This window comes from Gallus gallus, chromosome 3, assembly GCF_016699485.2.
Source record: "Gallus gallus isolate bGalGal1 chromosome 3, bGalGal1.mat.broiler.GRCg7b, whole genome shotgun sequence".
NCBI lineage: Eukaryota > Metazoa > Chordata > Aves > Galliformes > Phasianidae > Gallus > Gallus gallus.
The window spans coordinates 47,413,812-47,434,992 of record NC_052534.1 but is presented as its reverse complement, the minus strand read 5'-3'; the positions used below and the strand labels follow the sequence as shown (position 1 = coordinate 47,434,992).

Sequence of the window (21,181 nt, the reverse complement as noted above, 5' to 3'; positions counted from 1 at the left end):
CAGAATGCAAAGTATGTTTCCAATATTTCCAAGAAAATCTTGCAGAAGACAAATTAATGTGCATCATATACTTTTCCCCAGAAACTAAAGCTGCCGACCTGTGTGGAAATTCTAATACATTCTGCCATATTTTGCTGCAATTTGAGCGACTCTTTAATGCAACAGAAAAAGACAAATTAAGAAGCTTAAGAAACCCACATGTAACCTCATTAGAAGAGAAAGAATTGTAGAGCTCTCGCAAAAAATTGTTCAAGTAAGAGCTTTGCCTAAATAAACATATGATCCCTTAAAAACAAACACAGCTGGTACCTTGAGCTTCAGAGAGTCTGTATCATAAGGACTTGGAGTAAAATCAGTGTGAACCCTGGCTCTTCCACAGAAGGGTCCTCTGTAGGGAGGTTCTTCATCATCCCCATCTTCTGATTTCACGCTCTCCCTGTTGCTGGTTGAGGAATCTGTTGTACTCACTGTCTGACCACCTAAGCATGCGTGCATGACAGACATTATCAGAACACACCAAAAAAACCTCCTTGTTAAGAAAGTTCATTAACAGAGACAAGTTCAAAAGAGCAGTCAGAGCTTCCTAGGAAATGTGGATTTTTTTCTAGAAAACATTGTCAGGGAAGTTAAAACACCTTAAATGCTATACCTTATACACACCTGTGGTGGGAAGGTTAGTTAATCTACTCTGCACACCTGTTTTTCCAAATTCATTTCCTCAATATTTAACTGAGGAGCTGATCAACTACTGCCTCATCTGTAGTACACCATAGGCAACATCATCTTTCTGCAAAGTTCTGCCCGTTAAAAAAAACCCGAAAAAAACATACTGATGTGAGCTTTGAATTCTGTATGAAGGTTCCAGAATACCCTTCATGTGCAGTTTTCTGGCAACACTTTGTATTGATATTAAGAAGATTATTTTCAGAATACACTTTCAGTTATTTAAAAATTGAGCATTCTCTTCAGTGTTTTACCCCAGTATGTTCTTGGCTTCTATTAGTAATTCACAGAAGCAAATTCACCCCATCTGCATCCTGCCTGAGTTCTGTGTTATGCTAGAGACAATCCTAACCAGAGAGGTTTTAAATAATATTTATCTATCCAGTTAATGAGAAAACCTTAACATCTCTCCAGAGGGAAATGAAAAAAAACCCCAGTAGGAGTTCTCAGGAGAAGTCTAGCGTAAAGATACGCCTGTCCTCTAGTGACCCTTTATCTGGAATGGAAAAAGCACTCTCACTGCAGTGTTACAGGCGAATGGCTGTAGCTCTCCCTTAAGCCAGCTGTATTACAGTAGCAGGACCCTGCAGATGAAGCCAGAAAGGGGGATTTCACTTTTCCAGGGCTCTGCATAAATGCAAAGCAAAAATGGTCTCTGCACTGAACAGCTTACAGTCCTTTGTAAAACCTTAGTGACTAACCCTTGGTTTTTATTGTTTGTTTTTTTTTCTACTTATAATCACTGCCCCTCCTTTGCTTTTCTCTGATTCTGTTTACTGTGGAGATCTCTGCTGCTTGCAGCCACAGATGTGGAGCAACGCAATTACAACAAGACTTACTCATTGAGCTCTGACCACTTAAGGAACTCCTCAGGCTCTCAACTGAACCACCAGCTTTCAGCTTGGGCTTGTCCAGAGAGTCAGTGTCTGGCGGCGGCGACTGCGGAGAACCCGGTATGACTCCAGGGCTCGACTCCTGAAAAGCATTGAACCATTTTGTTTGATAAGGGAACATAAGCACTGGCAGGAGCTGCTCATTCACATTTGAGAACTTCTTGTATTTTCCTGCTCTTTACCAGACAGGAGGAAAGCTTTCACATTTATCAACTTAATTAGTGGTATTCAGTTGTGGCAGACACCCCACTTTATTAGGCACGATGGCAAGCACAGCAGTCTGAAAAAGCTACAGCTCTAAGTAGAAAGAAATAATACACAAAACTCCAAATTCAAAGATTTAAAAACTCGTTATATATATATATATATATATATATATTTATCAGCCCTACTTCCAAACAGCTCAAGTCAAATTCAGCTTTCTGACTCAGGATTATGTACAAGGGTGAATACAAACAAATCAGTCAATACAAATCAGACACATCCAGCAAAGTACAAAGGCTGCCTTGAAAGTAATGCCTCCTCTATTATTGCATTGGTACAGCAGTAGAGGTTGAAGCTCCCCAATGATATTCCATTACATTTTGTTACTGTGTGACAGACGGCAGCAGAGGGGCAGTCTGACTAAATGGTGTCTGACATGGAAGTACGCATGAAGCAAAGGTGTAGAACTCAATTCCTCCACGCAGAAAAACATCCAGTGGATGTGAGCACAGTGGAGGTTGTGGGTGGTGCATTTTAGCAGTGGTGACAGTAATGTGAAAAACAAGCCAGGATCCGCATGGCCATGCAGATTTTGATGACTGTGGTATGCAGGCTCTCCTTCATTGTTGGTGAAAATGCATAACAAATGGTGGTGACTACATTGAAGAATAGTGTTTTGTAGCTGTGAATTTGCTCTATCAGATAGTGTTATTGTGCTCTTTGTACCTGTTGTAATTTCCATGGGAATAAATAGGAGGTATTACTTTCAGAGTGACCTATGTACATTTTGCAGTTAATTAATGTTTTTCTTCATTTACCAAGGAAAACACCAACTAGGAAATGCAGACTATGCATAATATACACACAGACAATATACATAAACATGAATGCATAAATAGAGAAATTATTTTGCTACTTATGCAATAGGCAAGCAATTTCTTTTTTCATTCAGTTAAGCACTGCAGAAAATCCAAATGGTCTTTCCTAACCTGAAATTCTGTTAGCCACTGTGACACACAGTTAAAGCAAAGCAGCAGATTACTTGTGGCCAGAGCAATTTTTGCTTGTTTTCGTTGAATGCAGGCTGGGATACTGGCATAGTTTGAGTCATGCCAGAAAGAGAATATTCTAAAATGACTGTGCCAAAAAGTTGGAAAACAAAAGCAGCTTAGCTTGCAAGCAAGAAAAGCTTTTTGTGTTGATGTGCTGAAGCTTTTAGATGAAACCTATTATTTGCATGCTGCGGAATCATCAGAAAAAAGTCATCACAGCATATGACTTCAGAGGTCAAGTCAATCCTGGAGAGAGCTAGAGAGCACAAGTGTTGCTAACCCACTGTAAACTGATTTCTCACCGTATCCCTTCCTTAGAAAGACTTTCAAGAGGGCCACTTTAAGGCCAGTCAGACGTCAAAGCATCTTGAATTATACCATTAGACCAAAAATGTCTTAAATACGAATGAAATGTAACCATAACTGTGGCACTGTCTCTTGTTAAGAACAAGTAGGGCTGACAGTCCCACAGAAAAGGAATTCTAATGTTGCTGTGCTTTGCACAGATCTGGTCACATCTCCGCCTGCTATGCCATCTCCAGATTTTGCAGTTTGGAGTTGTTATCCTGAATCTTATTAACTGTAGTTCCTTCTCTGACCAACAGTATTTTGCATGAATACTAAAACACTCTCTCTGGTGCAGCACGACATTTCCACTTCCATTTCTGCTCCTCTTACTGCAAGCATTCCTGGCCATCCAGCAACTGGTAAGAGGCCACTTGGGGGCAATGTCTGCCAGAGAAAGCTCTTCTATTACTTACACATTTCAATGGTTTCCTCAGCTATTACTTACACATTTCAGTGGTTTTAAACAAACACTGGAGAATGTTTGACACTCCACCAGAACAAAGAATCCAAAGTATATCAAAAGGGATGTTTGCAGAAAAAGACAGCGATTGTTCCTAGATCACTAAAATTCAAAGTCTTATTTAAAATTAATGTACTTCAGGTTTTCCTTTAAGACAAAACTCTATAATGAAAGAATAATACGAAAATCTTCTGACTGCATTATGCATCAGTTTTAATAAGCTGCTACAGTAAGCAAGGTATACTGGAGAACAGATCTGTAACAGCACTGAGGCACTACGAGTGTGAAGTTATGCTGGGATTTTAAACTAAGGTGTAAGTTGCAGATTAATATATATTTCTTTGACCCTGTGTCACAGTTCTCCTAATAAATAATGATGATAGATAGAGATGGAAATGTAGAGCAAGATGTGTAATGCCATCAACCACAGGCTTCTACTGATGAGCTACTCGAATGAAAATCTGAAAATGCATTTTCATGGCTGTGCTTCTGTAAGAAGCCATCTCACAGTGAGGGCTTTTATGAGAACACAGGAACAAGCCACAGCACGTACTCTTGTTAGAAGTTTCTTTACTGATGCCTTGTAATACCTTGAAGCATGGTAATCAATATCGATTATCACTTCTGTGCTATTAAGTAGAGTCCACTGCAGATCTTACATACCTGCTCAGACAGAGAGCTGCTGTATTTTTTAGACATCCTTTTCTTCATGGTTTCTTTCACAGATTTCACCTTTTTGCCCAGAGATATACGGGAGGCAGAGGGTGATTTGATTACTTCTTTATAAACAAAGTCACCTTCTTTGCCCTGTTAAATAAAAAAGGATTTATGCCTATAAAATGCAAAATATAATTTTTTGACAATCCAACAGAGGTACCCAGGCAGACACAGGACGTGTCCTGTTTACTGCTTTAAATTCACTGTTGAGACGTTGTGCTAGCGCTGCAGCAGTTTGCCCTACCTCACTGTTAAGGTCTGACTGGTAATCTTTCCTGTAGATACTGTGTAGATGGTGGTGGGGTGTGTTAGCGTGCCTCTATTCCTTTGAGTTTCAAGTAAGTAGGTGATGTGACAGGAGAACTCAACAATTTCAAGCTAAGCCCTACCGATGGGACATACAACAGCAGTTTTTTCTCATGTGGGTCAGTACTATAGTGTTACAGCTTAACAGGACTCAGGGTACTTTTGAGACACTAGCAATATATTTATGCATGAGACACCAGCCATATATATATATATATATACACACACACACATACACACCTTTATATATAGATATACATACATACACGCCTTTATTTGGCTACTCAAATTTACCTTCTATTTTCAGACAGGCATTCAGCTAACCTCTCTTGATGAGCATCTTTATGGTTTTATTTAAAACAAACAAAAAAAAAGCAAAAATGACACCAGATCCACAATTTCTGGAAAAGGTTGCACTAGCACCTTCTTGAGACATGTACACAGGTTGCTACCAAACTAAATTAGCTGGTCCACATATAGCAACAAAAGCCAGCTGCTTTGAACGTATTTAACCTTTTCTAAACTAGCTTAAGATACCCAGTATTTACTTACACCACAAGTGCATGCAAAGAATTACTGTGGATCAGCTAACACTGAAGAATTTATATGACTCAGCCCTTTTTCATATTTTCTAGGCAGCATGATAAACACAGTACTTCATTCTACATTATTTCAGGAACTACAGCAAGGCATCCCTATAAGAGTTACTACCACCACTTCCATTGGCACAGATGCAACAAAAATCACAATGCAAAAAGGATCAAAATCTGATCAGTAGCGGTCAGGCTGACAACTGAATTTGGTCTCTGAGTTGGTTCAATAATCCTTTAGAAGAAAATATAGGTACACAAAGTAACACACACTAAAATAAGTGTACACTGCATTCTACATAAATGAGTTATCTATTTTTTTCCCTACACTTACACCCTATGCTTATACTCTATACTTACTTTACTGATGTTCTGTCAAAAAGTTTATCTGAAGGTCAGCTGACAACTAATTAATGAACATCCTAACATTTTTTCCTTTACAAGTTGTGACCATAACTTCTTTGATAACTTTTGGTCTTTCAACAGAAATTAAGGACAACTATTTGCTTTACCTTTCTGGAAAAAGAAAACAATCCAACACACCCAACATGTTTAGGTTAATGGACTTCAAAATGTTTTCAACAAGTCCAACCCAACCTTGATCTGCATTCACTAGTCTGGGACTCTGTGCCTGTCCCACCACTGGTGTTAGTAGGAAAACCACTAGACTTCATGCTTTCCTATATCAAAAACATGGTACGAACATGCCAAATTATCTATGTTTAAAGATTATCAGTGCATGTTTGAACTGTTTTACTGAGCTGAAACTTGATGAATATAATGATGAATATCCACTAACAGTTTTGGATGATGAAAAGGGAATTTATGACGTTAAAACCAAACAAAACTATCCAACTAACCAAATAAATAAATACAAATCCTGCAAAAAGCAAAGAAACAAAAAACCTCAAACCACTAGCACCAAAAAAAAAGCCCAATCAGCTCATTAAATGCTAGCATATAGACTGCTCTGAAATTTATGTTTTATTTAAGTGAACAAAGAAGTTAACGGAGCCAAAGTTAAAACAGAAACAAAACAATATATGGACAAAAAGAAAAAAATATGTTGACAATTTCATTTGATAAAATGTTCTGGCTCGTTTCTGTTGTATTATTTTTGGCTATGGACTGACCAACAGCAACAGTAACATAAAATGGAATCATTCCTCCAGAGAGTTCTTTTATTATACATATAAAGCTCTCTTAAAGACAAAGATTTCTGAGATCAATTGTGCAGCACCCAGAACAATGGGGTTCTGGTCTACTCCAGTACTCTTAAATACAATGAGAAAAGAAATAATCCGTATCGTGTGACTTCTACCCAAATAATCTACAGATCTTCACTGAATGAAGTTGGCCTCATTATTTCAAAAAAGCTTTACCAATAGGATATAGTAATCATATGTTTTGCCTGAAGTGATGTTATGAGGAAGTCAGACACAGGAATAGTTCACAGATATGCCCCCCAGATCTGTACTTTGATCACTTGTTCTTGCCTCCTAACAACATAGTATATAAATACTTATACGTACTTGGATATGGGTGGATATGTTATTCTCAAAGCTAAGGAAGTCTGTGGTTAACGAAGACACTTTACTTTCTTGGATTCTTAAACTGCTATTACGGACCTAAATTACACTTCAGTCTATTATAACTCCATTGCTCATTTCATTTTATGCTATTTCAAGCCTCTGCTTTTTTGTCTTATACTCACCATTTGGTCAGAATTGTTTCCAATATGAAGGGAACGATTTGTCAAGTCAAATCCTCCAAAGCTGCAGGTTCTCTGCAAAAAAAAAAAAAACAACAAAAAACATCAAATGATGGAAACAGTTTTATCACAGTGATTGCTCACTCACAATATTGTGATTTGGAGAACACCAGTGAAAACACATATATCTGCAAAAATGGAAACAAACAAACAAAGAAACAAAAGGATGGGAGATTATAAATCTAGAATGCTCTTAAAAGCAATTTGAGTCATCTGTCTTTTCCAGAGACAACCCCTTGGCATAGAGTCTGCTGCCATTGAGTCATCTATTGCCTACTGTTGATTTTTAAAAGAAAGAAGACTTTCTAGTCTGAAGAAACTGTTGATGTTATCCATCAAGTTTTCCAGATTGTTAGCAACTTCACCTCAGCACTCTCATCTGCCTTCATAATTTACTTCACAGTAGCAGTGAAACAGAGAACCACCAATATTTTAAAGCATTGGATAACCTACCTTCTGGGAATAGCTGTACACACTTAACTTCCACAGAAATACAGGCAAATGGCTGACACACCTGAAGGCTGTGCTATCATTCAACAAGACCTGAACAGACTGGGTGAGTTGGGCAGAGAGGAATCTGATGAGGTTTAACAAGAGCAAGCGTAGAGTCTTGCATCTCGGGACGAATAACTGCATGCGTCAGTACAGGTTAGGGGATGACCTACTGGAGAGGAGCTCTGTGAAGAAAGACCTGGGGGTCCTGGTGGATAACAGGCTGGCCATGAGCCAGCAGTGTGGCCAGGCAGCCAAGAAGGCCAACGGTATCATGAGGTGCATTAAAAAGAGTGTGGCCAGCAGGTCAAGGGAAGTGATCCTCCTCCTCTACTCTGCCCTGGTGAGGCCACCTTTACAATACTATGCCCAGTTTGGGCTCCCAAGTTCAGAACCACGAGGGATCTCCTAGAAGGAGTCCAGCGGAGGGCCACAAAGAACATTAAAAGCCTGGAGCACCTCCCATATGAGGAAAAGCTGAGTAACCTGGGTCTGCTCAGCCTGTAGAAAAGAAGACTGAGAGGAAATCTGATAAATGTTTATAAATATCTAAAGGAAGGTGGGAGGCAAATAGATGAGGCCAGGCTCTTCTCAGTGGTGCGTAGTGAGGACAAGGAGTAATGGCCTAGAACTTGTACATTGGAAGTTCTGTACTAACATACAGAAGAGTTTCTTTACGGCAGAGGTAACAGAGCACTGGAACAGGTTGCCCAGAGAGGTTGTGGAATCTCCATAGAAGGAGACATTCAAGACCCATCTGAATGCCTACCTGTGCAACCTATTACAGGGTACCTGCTTTATCAGAGGCATTGGACTCGATGATCTTGAGGTCCCCTCCAACCCCTGTGATTCTGTAAAGTGCCAGGGGTCTTGTAGGGTAAGAACTTGGTAAAAGGAGTGAAAAAAACAATCCCCAGTTATCCATAAGCATCATGTCCCAGTGATTCAGTAAGCCCTAATTCCAGATCATGTATTTACAATCACACCCCTAGTGGTATATGGCAGCTCTGCTACTTCTGAGAGAAAGTATATCGTATTTGCAGTGGTAAAATCACTTGAGTGACTAAAGTTTTCGCTGAATGCGCAGAAGCACTTTATCATAATCATCCTTCATGAAAAAGGAAATCAACACTACTACATTTTCCTCCCAAGAGTAGAAGGCAACCAAACTCAATACAGTCACATTTCTACAGCCAAAACCAGACTGTGTAACAGATTAGTTTCTACTAAAGCTTTGGTAGCACCAAAGACCAGCCACTTAGGGGGATCAGAGAATCCATCTTTTGCCTTGCAATCCAAAAGGTCAAGTCTTTGGCTATTTTTCTATCCGAAGAACAACCAGATGCACAGAACTCAAACAACTGGTCTTGTCAAAAGGGCAATCCAGGAAAATAAGAGCATGGCAGATACAATTTATTTGTACAGCTTCAACTCTGGGCTCTAAGAAGAGGTTTTGAGATAGTCATATCTCTGTTATTAGTATTCTGTTAAGAGTTAGATGTGAGACAATCAGGAGGCAAAGAATCAGCAACTTAACTGTAAATTCTTAGGGCCTGAACTACTCAAGACAATAACTTCAAAGACACTTTAAATCTCAGCTTAAGACACTCTAAGCATAAGATGAGAACTACAAAGGATTGCCCAGTTAGTCCTTTGAGTGTGTACTTGGGAAGACTCACCACCTGAAAACCACCAGTCTTCTTTAACACTTTGACAGAGTGTTGTACCCATCACAGCTACTGAAACTCAAAGCCAGCTTCGTCTAGGCCTCACACACATCAAAAAAGTGCCATAATTTGAGATCAACAACAAGCAATAAGATCGCTTTTTAAAGCACAACACGTTAAGCTGCGAGTAATGTTGTCCTGTAAAGAGTCCATTATAAATAATCCTGCAGCATATGGTAATCCCAACAATGAAGAAAGGACATCTGCAACTACTCTGAGCAAACTCATCTATCAAACCAGCCAAAGCTCCTCCTACAGCAGCCTCACGAGATCAAAACATCTGTTGGTTAAAAGCTTCTGAATACACGTACCACATTAAGGACTCTTATTCTTTCATTACAGACCTTTCCATACATTTAACATCATCTTCTGCCTTCAGTTCCAGTAATGACCCTGGAAATTATGTACCAAACAAAAGGTCTGTGGATGAGGAAAGGGATATTCAATGGAATGGCCATGCAATCCAAAGTATTATATTTTTGGGAGAAAAGAAAAACTGATGCTATTTGAAAATTCCATGCATGTCCAGGTCACTGAAACAAATATAATAAATGACAAAAATGAATGGCAAGGCAAGACAGAGTGACCAATTCCACTGAATACATAGGCATTGCAATTTCCCTGAGGTTGCAGCAAACAAACATTAAGTGTTTCTAGGAAGGAGTGGCATTAGCTGAAGTTTGCTAGCTTTCTGTAGTTTCAGGAAGTGCAGTGAAAAAGCTTATAAGTGCAGTGTGCCTCCACCATTTATTTCATTTAAATGAGGCTGGAGAGGCAGTTAACATAGGAGTTCCTCAACAACAACAACAAAATTATCCATTTCTTCTCTGATTGTATCTCTGTGAATAAGCAGAAGTAATTCCAGGTGGTTTTCAGAATGAAATGACTGTAGTTAAGACTACTTTCTAGAAGAACTGAAAAGCCTGTTGCTGGTGTCCGTATTTACAAAGACAGCCTTAGAAAGCATTTTTAAACAATGCAGCATCTCTAGCCCATACAAGTATGCTCTTTTGCCTGAGATACCACCTACTTACTGTTCAACCCTCAGAAGGACAAATCAGGCTTCTTTTATCATTATACTATCATTAAGGGAAAGTCATGTCTTCTGAGTATGGCTAGGAAAATAAACACTATCATGTCAGTGGCAGGAAAAGCAGTTACAGCAGAAGAAATACTGAAGAAGCTGATTAATGGCACTGGGTAGGAAATAAATCCTTAATCTCAGGTCCATAGAGCAAAAAGTGTACCACAAGGATTTGGTCAGGTCCCACACATAATTCAGAAGAACAAGGCTGTGACTCATATTGAGAATACCTCACACCTGAAGAAATGAAGTAGGCCTCTCAAAATAAAATCTGTAACTCAAGAGGAAGAGCTTTTTTTCTAATGTAATCTTCACTGGAATATCTTGCTTAATGTTATGAGTGAACTGCTGTTTCCAGCCACTGACTTAGGGAATATATCCACACTGTCAACAAGAAAAGAGAGTTAGCTATTTCAGCTTTGGAAATCTGGCTGGCCCCAAAGGTAAGTTCCCAGGAAACTCAACATCATGGTGAAGGGAATTGTCAAAGCTAAGTCATACTGCCAGGAAGAGCCTTTGGGTCTCTCTTGTGTGCTCAAATTATTTAATTTTCCGTTGTATGGTACCACTTTTTTTTTTTGTCTCCTTTTGATCCTTTTCCACACTCCTCTCATGGAAGATAACACCTTCACCTCATGCAAAAAAGGAGCAGCAGTGGCCAGGAAAAGAGCAGAAGGGACACTTCTGATGTGGTGAGCAGCAACCAGGAGGGTAGTGTCTAGATAATATCAAAACTCCCTGTCCTTCTGCACCTGTGTGTTGACAGAAACTACAGAGCTGGGTGGGCATTTCGATGAGATGCGAGCTGAATGGGGAAGGGCCAGTATAAGGCAGTGACATAGGGCCGGAGAGAAACTGAGCACAATTAACTAAGCATGCCTCAATCCTCTGAAAATTTTGTAACTCTCTCAGTATGCCTTTAAAAGGATGCTGACTTCCAAAGCACTGTAAAAAAAAGTTTTTATAATATCTCAAAGCTTTTCATAAGTGATCTCAATTTACATTCTACGGGAATTTTAAAAAAGCAGCATTTTGTCATATTTGCTCTCTCTCACAGACTCAACAAATCTCTCTTGTCTGATTATATCAAACCCCTCATGGTATAAGGGCATATTCTCTCCTTATAGCTGAATTCCAGTGCTTAAGCTTTCCTAATGGCAAGGAAAGCAGGAGAAGCACTATGTTTTACTTAACAGTATACAGTAGAAACAGAGTCGACTGCAACCTCACAGAAATTGGAAGACCGCCTTCATGTAAACTCTTTGACTCACAGACTTTTGGTGGATTCTCAAGAGAACCCTTTTAGTACAACGATCCACTGTGGCAGCCCACTTCCTCTTGGCCTCCTCATCCTCCTCTAGCAGGCATCTCCTCAGGTCCTGCTTGTCAGCTTTGCTCAGGGTCCTGTCAGTAACGGGACGCACCAGCTGTGAGAGGTTGAGGTGACTGTACAGGCTCCTCTCCACCACATAGGTAATATTGAACTCGCTGACAGAAGTGCGCCCTCGTAGCCTTCTGTTTGGGAAGCCACAACCTCCACCCCCTTTCACTTTGTGCCGCAGTAATTGTAGGTCGCAAGTTGTGGCGGATGCTCCTTTCCTAGCAGGGCGCTGGCAAAGAAAAGCTCTGGAACAGGAATAGTTAGTATCCATTTTCTTCAATCGGATCTGCTTCCTTACACTCTGAATCTCCTCCAGGGACACCAGAAGATGGTGCTTGTGCCTGTTGCTGTCATAAAAGCAAATGCTTTCTGTACTTACCCCATGGCTCAGTGAGCCGAGGCTCTTCTTCATCTCCCCATCTGTCAAGGAGCGGCAAACTTTCTGGGTCTTCTCATCTTCTGGGTAAGAAAAAAATGTCCCAAGTTTCTTGGGAGGCTTGATAAGGCCACGGCTATCAGTTTTGCTGAAGGTCTTCACCAGTTTCCGGCTAGCTCCCCATGTATCAAGACTACTAGATGAGGGAGAAGTAGTAAGTGAGTCCGAGTCATCCTCTGTCTGCTTCTCGGAGGAACCATCAAAGTAGAATTGCTTCTTGTGAACTCCAGAGTAAAGTGCCGATCTGTCATCCAGTATAGCAGAGTTGTCAAGCGACTGCTCCTCTACGCCTACAGGGGACAAAAGTAGGACAATACACATCATAGTTCATAATTCTCTAAGACGTTTCTCCATAAAATCTTTTTTTTTTTTTTTCAACTAAGATACCAACAACCATCCACTTCAAATTGCAGGAAAAAATTTCCTGATGCAAGAAGCTCAGAAAGTATTTGCAGCTGGGTAATTCTGAAGGAGAAACATCCACTTGTGAAGTGAGAGTTCTGGGATGAGATAACAATATGTAGACTACAGCATCCTGTAAGTAGAACAATTGTCCTTTTAAGTTTTTCTCATTCATCTGCTGCTAAAAAAGACCTCCAATTGTCTGAGAAACCCTGAAACATTGGAACTGGGATCTGTTTCTTAAGTTTTTCTTCTGACACTTGCATAAGAATCTTTCTTAAAAATCAGCTTTACAATAGGTGGGAAGTATATCTTGCTACTGAAAAAACCAAACAAACACAAGCATCGTTCATCCAGGTTCAGTTTTCCAATACCCAATGCTTTTTCTGCAAAAAGCAGTTATCTGTCCCAGAAAGTTGTAGAGCTGAGCTTTGGGCTGAAATGAAAAGATTTGGGATTTTGATAGGGGAAAAGGAATCAACTTTAATTAAACAGAATTTACAGATGTAAAGTAAAAAAGAAAGTAGGTCAAAACTGTGTGTGGTTGTTCCAACAGTGCTCTGCTAATGACAGAAACTCATTGTTTTCATTAAATACATACTTCATGGAAAGAGAAGAAAACTTTTTGAAACACAAGTACTGGATATGGAAAAACAGCCAGGACTCCTTTCTCTAATAGAGCAAATGGAGAAAACTACCTGAAACTGCGATTCCTTATCACATTTATCATTTAAGAAACATTTTTCTCTAGTGTTCTCTGTTGTGCAAAATGTAGGGGCAGATATTCAGTGCAGTAACAAGAGTACACATCTTGCTCAGTCCTGCTTGATAAATGTTACTGCATTTGCAGGTATATAAAAGAAACACACACAGAAATTGTAAATTTCCAGTATAACCCAACTTTGCCTACCTCTTTTATAATCCTAAAGCAGAGCCAAGTTTGAACCATTTCTAAAATACCTATGATTTACTAAACTCATTCACTCAATAACAGGCAGAAGAATTTAAGACAAAAGAACATTATTTTCCTTGTATAAGCTTCCTGTCTCATCTTCAGTTGTCTCATTGGGCAAAACATGTTTGATGCTCATTTGTAAAAGCTAAGACACTATTCTACCAACACAAAACTCAATGTGACATTGAAGGAATAGTGGATACATCTGACACAACTTTTACTCGTGAGAATTTTTCTGGGGTAGGTCTGCAGATTGGAGACTGACTTTAACACCACTTTTAGTTGACTGTTCAATGTGTTCTTTTTCCTCCACTAATTCTCAATCTGAACGGAAAATTGACATTGTCTTGGGACTGAATATGTTCTGATAAACAATTTTAGTCCACTAAGTAAATATGTTTTTAAACAGCTTGTAAAGTATGCATTCTGTGTCAACACTGTAACAGATGTTATTTGGATTAAGTCCATGACACACAGCCATAATGACACAGATGTAGATGTGATTTGTTTTTAAATGTTATATAAGAATGGTGCCCAAGAAATAGAACCATCAGTTATTCAGCTTACTGAGAGAAGACTTAATGTGGATTCAGATATTGGCACATTCTAGTGACCATCAGATCACCAAAACTTATATTTAGTGCAATAAATATTCTACTATTCCTCAACAGTAGAAACATGTGAGAAGGATCTCGGACTAGGATGCCTTTCTTTAAGAACAATGGAAATGTATATGGAATTTTGGCAAAGTTCTTCTTCTTTGAGAAGGAATTTCTGGGAACGATTATGAGGAATCTTTCTTCTGGGGAATTTCATGTCAGTTTTCAAACCAAGCTTATTGTCATGCTTGGACAAAAGCTGTTGAACATCCACAAATTTACTGCAATTACACTGATGCTACCATATCAAATTTGATATCCAACTCTCAAAAATCTGGCCATCTAGGATTTCACATAACTTCATGCTTATATATTGCCTTAAATTATAGCAACAAACAGCTCAAGAACCAATTCAGTCAACCACAGGTAAACTGGAATGGCAGATGGAAATCCCCAAATCTGACCACAGTATTATCTGTGATACTGCAGAATTCTCTGGCAAGTTCAAACAAGGATACAGACCTACATTACAAAATGTGAGGATGGGCAGTATTTATAAAGCACTTTTAATACACTGTATGAAAACTTTTGTGTGGCCAGACTTTACTGGAAAAAAAAAACAAAAAACAACCGATATCTATTCCTAATGTGTAACAGGCTACTTACAGGGCCTTCTATTTATGTAGAAGCGATGCATAAGAAATCCACATTGTTATTTAACAAGATTATTTTTGTGCTATGGAAATTGTCAGGAGACAATGTACCAAAAAAATGCTAGCCGAGATAAAATCTCTGAGTTTTAGATGAATTATTCAGAAAAGCCTAGAGTTAGAAGAGAGAAGATGGACAGGAGATGGAGAAAGAAGGAAGCAGAGTAAGATTTTTTTTTTATTTTTATTTTTTGAGTTAATTCAGTTATTTTTCTGTGAGGAGTACGGGTGGAAAAACTCAGTGGAAAAAATTTGGAAAGAACTGGGACACATACTGAAAGACTGAGGGGAAAAAATGGAAATAAGGAGATGAAATAGAATTGCAAGTGAAGCACTGAGAGAGAGGGAATTGAGAGCAAACCAGACAGTTAACAAGCTGAAGAGAAACCTGGTCAAACTGCAGGAAGGCACCTGCACGCCCTGCAACTTCTCAGCTGCCAGCTTCTGCAGCTGCTCCCACTCCTGAGGTCTCTGGCTGATTGCTCCCTGCAGCTTTTTCCCAAGGTAGGAAAGGCATCTCTGGCATCCCCTCAGAGCAGGGGGAAAAATGGCCCTGTCTTGTCCAACTCTTCTCATAAAACATGCTTTTGCTTCCCAGATTTATGCCCTCTTCATCTCCCCTACGAGATGATAAAAACCTCCTCAGACCAAGATAGCTGCCCGGTGCAGAGCCCTGAGGTGGCTGAGCCTTTCACTCCAGCTAGTTACACAACCATTATGCATGGGAGAGTTCGGACAGATTATAAAACTGCCAACAGCTTCCTGCCACATACCCGAGAAGATGCATGTATTCTCCTTAAATACACTCAGAAGGAAATACAATATGCCTCAGCTCACTACAAAGCTGAGGGGAGTCATGGTGTATGACCCTGGGAAGGACACTAACGTAGACAGGTACCCACAGTTCCAGGAAGGACTCAATTAGGGCTTTGCAGAGAGGCTACTCTGAGGCTCAGGCTACTTCAGTCTGAGTGCTCACACACAGATACAGGTCATCCGGAGTTAATTTTGCAGCACGGCATTCCCAGGGGCTGAACTCTGTTTCCCATTTCCCCACCCTCCTCCTCCACTCTCTCTTCCACTCCCCCTCTCCCTTGGCAGCACGGCTCATTCAGGAGCCAAACTGCAAGCAGGCTCCTCCTGAATGAGGAGTTAACGTTATGTGAGGCAGCAGCTATCCCACAAGAACATCCGATGGAGTTTCTGTACTTTCTCACAGAACGATACCATGGAGTGCAACTGCTCTACCCACCAGCCACTCCCCTCCCCAAATTTGCTAAGTGCTTCACCTGTGTGCCATTCCTACAGCGGTCACACAGGCCTGGGTGATGGGAGCAAAGCAGTGGCTGCTCTGCTTATCTCCCTGAAGTGCCTGCAGGGCAGCCGGCTGCAATCACTTCCACTCTTACTCCCTCTACAGTGTGGGGCATGCAGCATAAACCAAGTTCTAATCTCTTAATGAAGGGCTCTCCAGTGCTCTGGAAATGCCAGGAGATCGGCAGTAACCACATCCCAGTCACTTTCTTCCTTCTACTGTCCCAAAATGTAATTACTCGGGTAATGCATGCATCATAGACAATCAGCCTTTCCCAGTGTCCCCTCAGAACACTTCCCACCCCTGCCCCCTTCTGTTCCCTCTCAACAGAAAAATGTATTCACATATACAAGCTTAGTCATATACGTGTTGATTTTACCTTCTGTACTGGGTTTTTTCATTTCTTCCACCCTTATGAGTTTCTTCCTGACTCTGCGAGTAGAATTTACCAGCTTGTGCAATCTCTTAAACTTCACCGACTCCTCTGTTTCATCATCGGATTGTTCTCTTGACTGGCAAAGAAACAAAGGGAATATTAATAAAGTAGCTGTTCCACCGCTTGCTCCTTCAAGTCAAGTTAACCCAGTTCATCTGCTGCGCCGTGTCAATGCAGCTCTGTAACTGGTGTTACATTTTCAGCCCAGGTCAGAGAGAAACATTTAAATTACTGAGGGTTCTCTTTTTTTCTTTCTCTTTTTCTGAAAGCGTGACATACCATTTTGATTTCTAAATCTGTGCAACGTAAGATTCTAGGCATTGAAACGCATTCCTGCCCTCGTCTTTCTTCCCATGCATTGTGTAATAACTACTTCCACGTCTTCTCTCAGTACGTTTCAGGCAGGGCTCTTTCCCAGGGCTCTTCTTACCATACCAGTTACGCTCCTGTGGTTTGGGTCAGTCACTGCTCTGTCTGGCATCTCAGAACTTGCAGTTTAAACCCGGTTATAAACAGCTTCTCCAAACCAAAACTCTGTCATTGGCGACTTCTCTTTTTCTTCCCTCAGTCTTCCCAGAAAATCAAAACCAGCAGCACAAGAAAGGGACGGGAAGGAAAAGGAAGGAGGAGACCTCATCTGCCTCACTCAAGCTGCTGCAGTTACGAAAAACTCCTTTCCTCCTCCCTGCTCCCTGCACTCCTCCTGAAGGCTCTCGAGGCTGAAATCGGGATGGACACAGCATTCCTCCAACACTGACCAAGGGAAAACTCTGACCTTTTCAGATATACAGTGCAGTCCATATTCCCCAGCATCCCATTTCGTTTTGCATCTGATCCAGTATGCTCAGTTCCAGCTGTTTTCCCTCAAGCATCAAACATTGCAGAGACCAAAAAAAAAAAAACAAACCCAAATTCTCCCTCTCCAGCAGCAGTGACACAACGAGCTGAAACAATCCACTCCTTGTGAACGAGAAGTCGGCTTCGATTTTTGAGCCAGATTCAGCGCTCGATGTGCTACTTCCTCTGTTTTAATCAGTTCAGAATGCGAGTGGCGGTGGGGGGAAGGGGAGAGGAGGCCGGCAGGATGCTCAGGCTCGGCCAGGATAGCCCTGGCACCGTGCGCTGCACATTCCTGTGTGCCGCAGGCTCCAGCTGGAGTGCGGTGCAGATTGCGTACCTCACTTTGTGTTCACCCACGGACCCAGCCAGTCCACTGCATTCCTAATGGCTGGCTCTAAAACCTTAATGTGACTTCCTGTCAGTGGAGCTATCCGGGTTTCCATGGCATCCTCATCCTTTTTCTCCTTCTCCTTAATTAAACTTTAAAAAAAGAAAAATCCCCAGCAGATGTGAGCCAAAAAAAGGGAAGGAAAAAAATAAAAAGGCCACTATCTCCCCTTCTACTACAAGAATGCTGTCTTTGCTTATCCGGAGACTGAATAAAAGACAGCTCAAATATATAAATGTGCTCTCTGCTTTTCAACTGCACTTAAATATCTGGATGTGGTAATAACGGTGGATGCCACAGGACAGGACACCAATTAGCAGTTGTACACGCACGAGTACATTTTCAAAGGCTCAAATAGTGCCTGAAGGATTCAGCACTGCTGTGAAAGTCTCCCTTGCAGGAACACATTTCACAGAGCCAGCAGAGCCATGCCAGACCAAACGCCAGTCACTTTCTGCAAGGGCACTGCCAATTACAGATTTTCCTCATATTTCCTGGTATTCCAAAACAAGAAAAGAATACCAAATGGGCAACATATGGTGGTAGGAATTACCATTCTGCCATCCAAGAGCCGCAGGAATGCATTTGTTATGGGTACAGACTGGATAGGTAATTAATAATCTTCCTTCAGGAGAAATAAGGCCATAGAGAGGAGTAACAGACTTGTTTATATCAAGATAAATTAAGCAGCAAGATGAGCATTAATTCAGAGATTATGGCTGGGACATCTTAGTGACGTGTCAGACAAGACATACCTCAGACACATTTAGATAAGATGAAGAATGGACTATTGACTGTAATCAAGTTCAGTCAAGACTTCTTAGTCTATTAAGCACATCCCAGCAAGCAACCATCATGCATACTCTGCACTCCAGGTACATTTATTTTAAATGCAATTACTCTAAGCCACTGCTTTCCTTCATTACTTTGCATCCACCTTCAGTCTGTATGGCTCCTGTTGATAAAAACCCTCCCTCCAAGGATTTCACTGATGAATAAGAATGCTGCGGCGCAGACCAAACAGCCTGAATTCTGTACCACCAGTGTCCAAAAAAGACCTGTCCCCCTCAATGTCCTCTACAAGGATTCAGTGGCAATTACAAAAACTTTTACAGTATCTGATGTTTGCATTCATTACTACTGCAGAGAAAGCAAGTGTCAAAATAGCCCGCATGCAAGGTAGTGACATCCAACCCAAGTGGGTGGTAGGGTAGATCCCTACCACACTTCAAAATAAATAAAAGTGCACCCTAATAAAGGCCTAGATGGTATTTCCTGCTATTTCAGGACTCTCGGCACCCTTTGTTCCAGCAGCCAGGGTCCTTTATGTGCACTGACAGATACTTCCTAGCCCCGATGCTCAGCTGGGAGAGCTGAGGACAGCCTGTATTTAACAACAGGAACCACCGGATAATAGCCTGACTGAAAACTAAGTCAGAATCTTTCTCCAGCAGTCTATTTCCTCCCGTTATGGGGTAGCAAGTGGCATGGAAAATCTTTTGTAAAGGAAAAGAATGGCTAATAAGGTTACATAGAAAGGCCTACAAACATCTGCAATTACACCAGTGGTGCTGATCAGGATTTTTTTTTTTTTTTTGTCAAATAATGCTGATTCCTTGAAAACGAACCTGTTTTGAAAGATGATCCCTTTTGGTTCATTTCCTGATTTCCAAATGATTTTATTAAAAACAAAAAAACAAAAAACCACAAAACCAAACACCTTAAAATTATCAAATGATTCCATTTTGGCACATGGAAAACAGAGTTTAATTTTCCAGCTCGAGCAATGTTTTCTTTCACAGCTAATACCAAACAGAAAACAGAAATGTAAAGCATTCAGGCTTCAGTGACATATTTGGAAATTATCAAACTTCAACATTTTGATTCAGCCAGCCCATTTTTCCTCTCCAGCTTTCAAGATGACAGTATGGCCTTTTTTGGTTGCTTTTCCTGCCCTCACATGGGAAAATCAGCCTGGTTGCTGCAACTTGCAGCAGGCTTGGCAAGAGGCATCAGCGCAGCCTCAGCAGCCATGTCCCGGCAGGGGGCTGCAGTGCCCTTTTTCCTTCTGTCCTGCCACCTTCCAAGTGTTTCAGCCACAGCACTACCACAGGGCAGACATAACCTGTTAAAAAGGGGACGACGTGCCTGCAGACGGTGAGGCTGTTCTAAGCAGGGAGGCCTGATGAACTTGGGTGCGCAGGACTGTCCCGCCAGCCTCAGTGTGGCCGTGGGGCTGATGGAAAAGCTCGGGCCTCTCAGCCACCCCAACGTGTCGTGGGCGCAGGCCTCTTTGTGTGCTCCAAGGGGAAAACAAGCGGATTTGCAGTACTGTAAATAGGAACAACTTAACTTCCATCTCCTCCGCTCCAAATTTTTCCATCCGAAGACCCATATGGCTCAACTTTTAATTATTTTGGCTAATGCTGTATGTAGTAATTCTGTGGTGAATGCTTAAAGTGTTTCATTTCTGGTTTCCATGGCAACATTACATCAGATTGCAGACAGCTGGCTCCACAGTCCTAAACCATAACAAATTGGCCAAGCCAACACAGAAAACTGCGTTTGCTTTAAAGAGATAGCGCTGCTGGGGAGCCAGCACGGCTGGTGGGGCCCCTTGGCAGTGCCGGCTGGGAGGAGCCGCCTTCCCGCTCGCCTTGGAGCAAGTGTGTCCCCAGCACATCTGCACTGCTCTCACGGCGCAGAAGGCCGCCAGCTCTCCAAGCTTGGAGCTCTGCTGCACAAGCGCATGCAAGGCCACAGGGAAACGGGGGCTAAATTAACAGCATCTGTAAGCACCCAGGACTGCATGTGGAGGGCGGCAGCCTCCACGTACCACATGGCTGGGAAACCGCAGACAGGCCAAAGCCCATCCCCGCTGCACAGCTCTTCATCACTAACAAAGGCAGATGTAAGCCTGCAAACAGACTCAGGACTGCAGAGACCAATTCCCCCTGCTTTCCCTAACACCTCGTCTGTTTGGATCACCCTTCTCACTTGTGCATCTCTAAAGGCTATGCATTGCCTTGAACATAAGATCAGAGTAAAATGCTGTACGTCCAGGAGCAAGTAAGAAATTAACACGTGCACTTTGATATTCTCCTCTCGGTGTCCTCTTTGCTTTCCGCAGTGTTTTTCTCATTCACTGCTGCCTGCTCTGGAGAGAAGGAGCATGCCTGGCTGTCTAGCTGTAAAACATCCAGCACTTTTCACACGCCAGAGAAAGAACAACGTATAATCCTAGCTTCTCCCTCTGGACAAGTACTTCGCACATACACACACACCCCTAACATTTATTAGGGTACTCGGAATTAATTGGCCAAATGTGAACCAGAAGTTGCTAGCTAGCTCT

The 21,181-nt window shown here is 41.4% G+C and overlaps 1 protein-coding gene across 13 annotated transcripts in view; it reads right to left on the bottom strand.

Moving 5' to 3' along the window:
* The window catches only part of SASH1 (SAM and SH3 domain containing 1), a 531,322-nt gene that overhangs the window by 17,449 nt on the left and 492,692 nt on the right, over positions 1-21,181 (bottom strand). For 8 of the 13 annotated variants that reach the window (XM_025149369.3, XM_025149371.3, XM_025149370.3 and 5 more), the window contains 6 exons: positions 16,545-16,677; positions 11,639-12,474; positions 7,008-7,079; positions 4,344-4,487; positions 1,563-1,698; positions 310-479 (listed from right to left, as the gene is read on the bottom strand). In XM_025149369.3, coding sequence (XP_025005137.2) covers positions 310-479; positions 1,563-1,698; positions 4,344-4,487; positions 7,008-7,079; positions 11,639-12,474; positions 16,545-16,677 — 1,491 coding nt within the window. The other 5 variants (XM_025149372.3, XM_040698182.2, XM_025149377.3 and 2 more) reach the window with 3 other exon arrangements.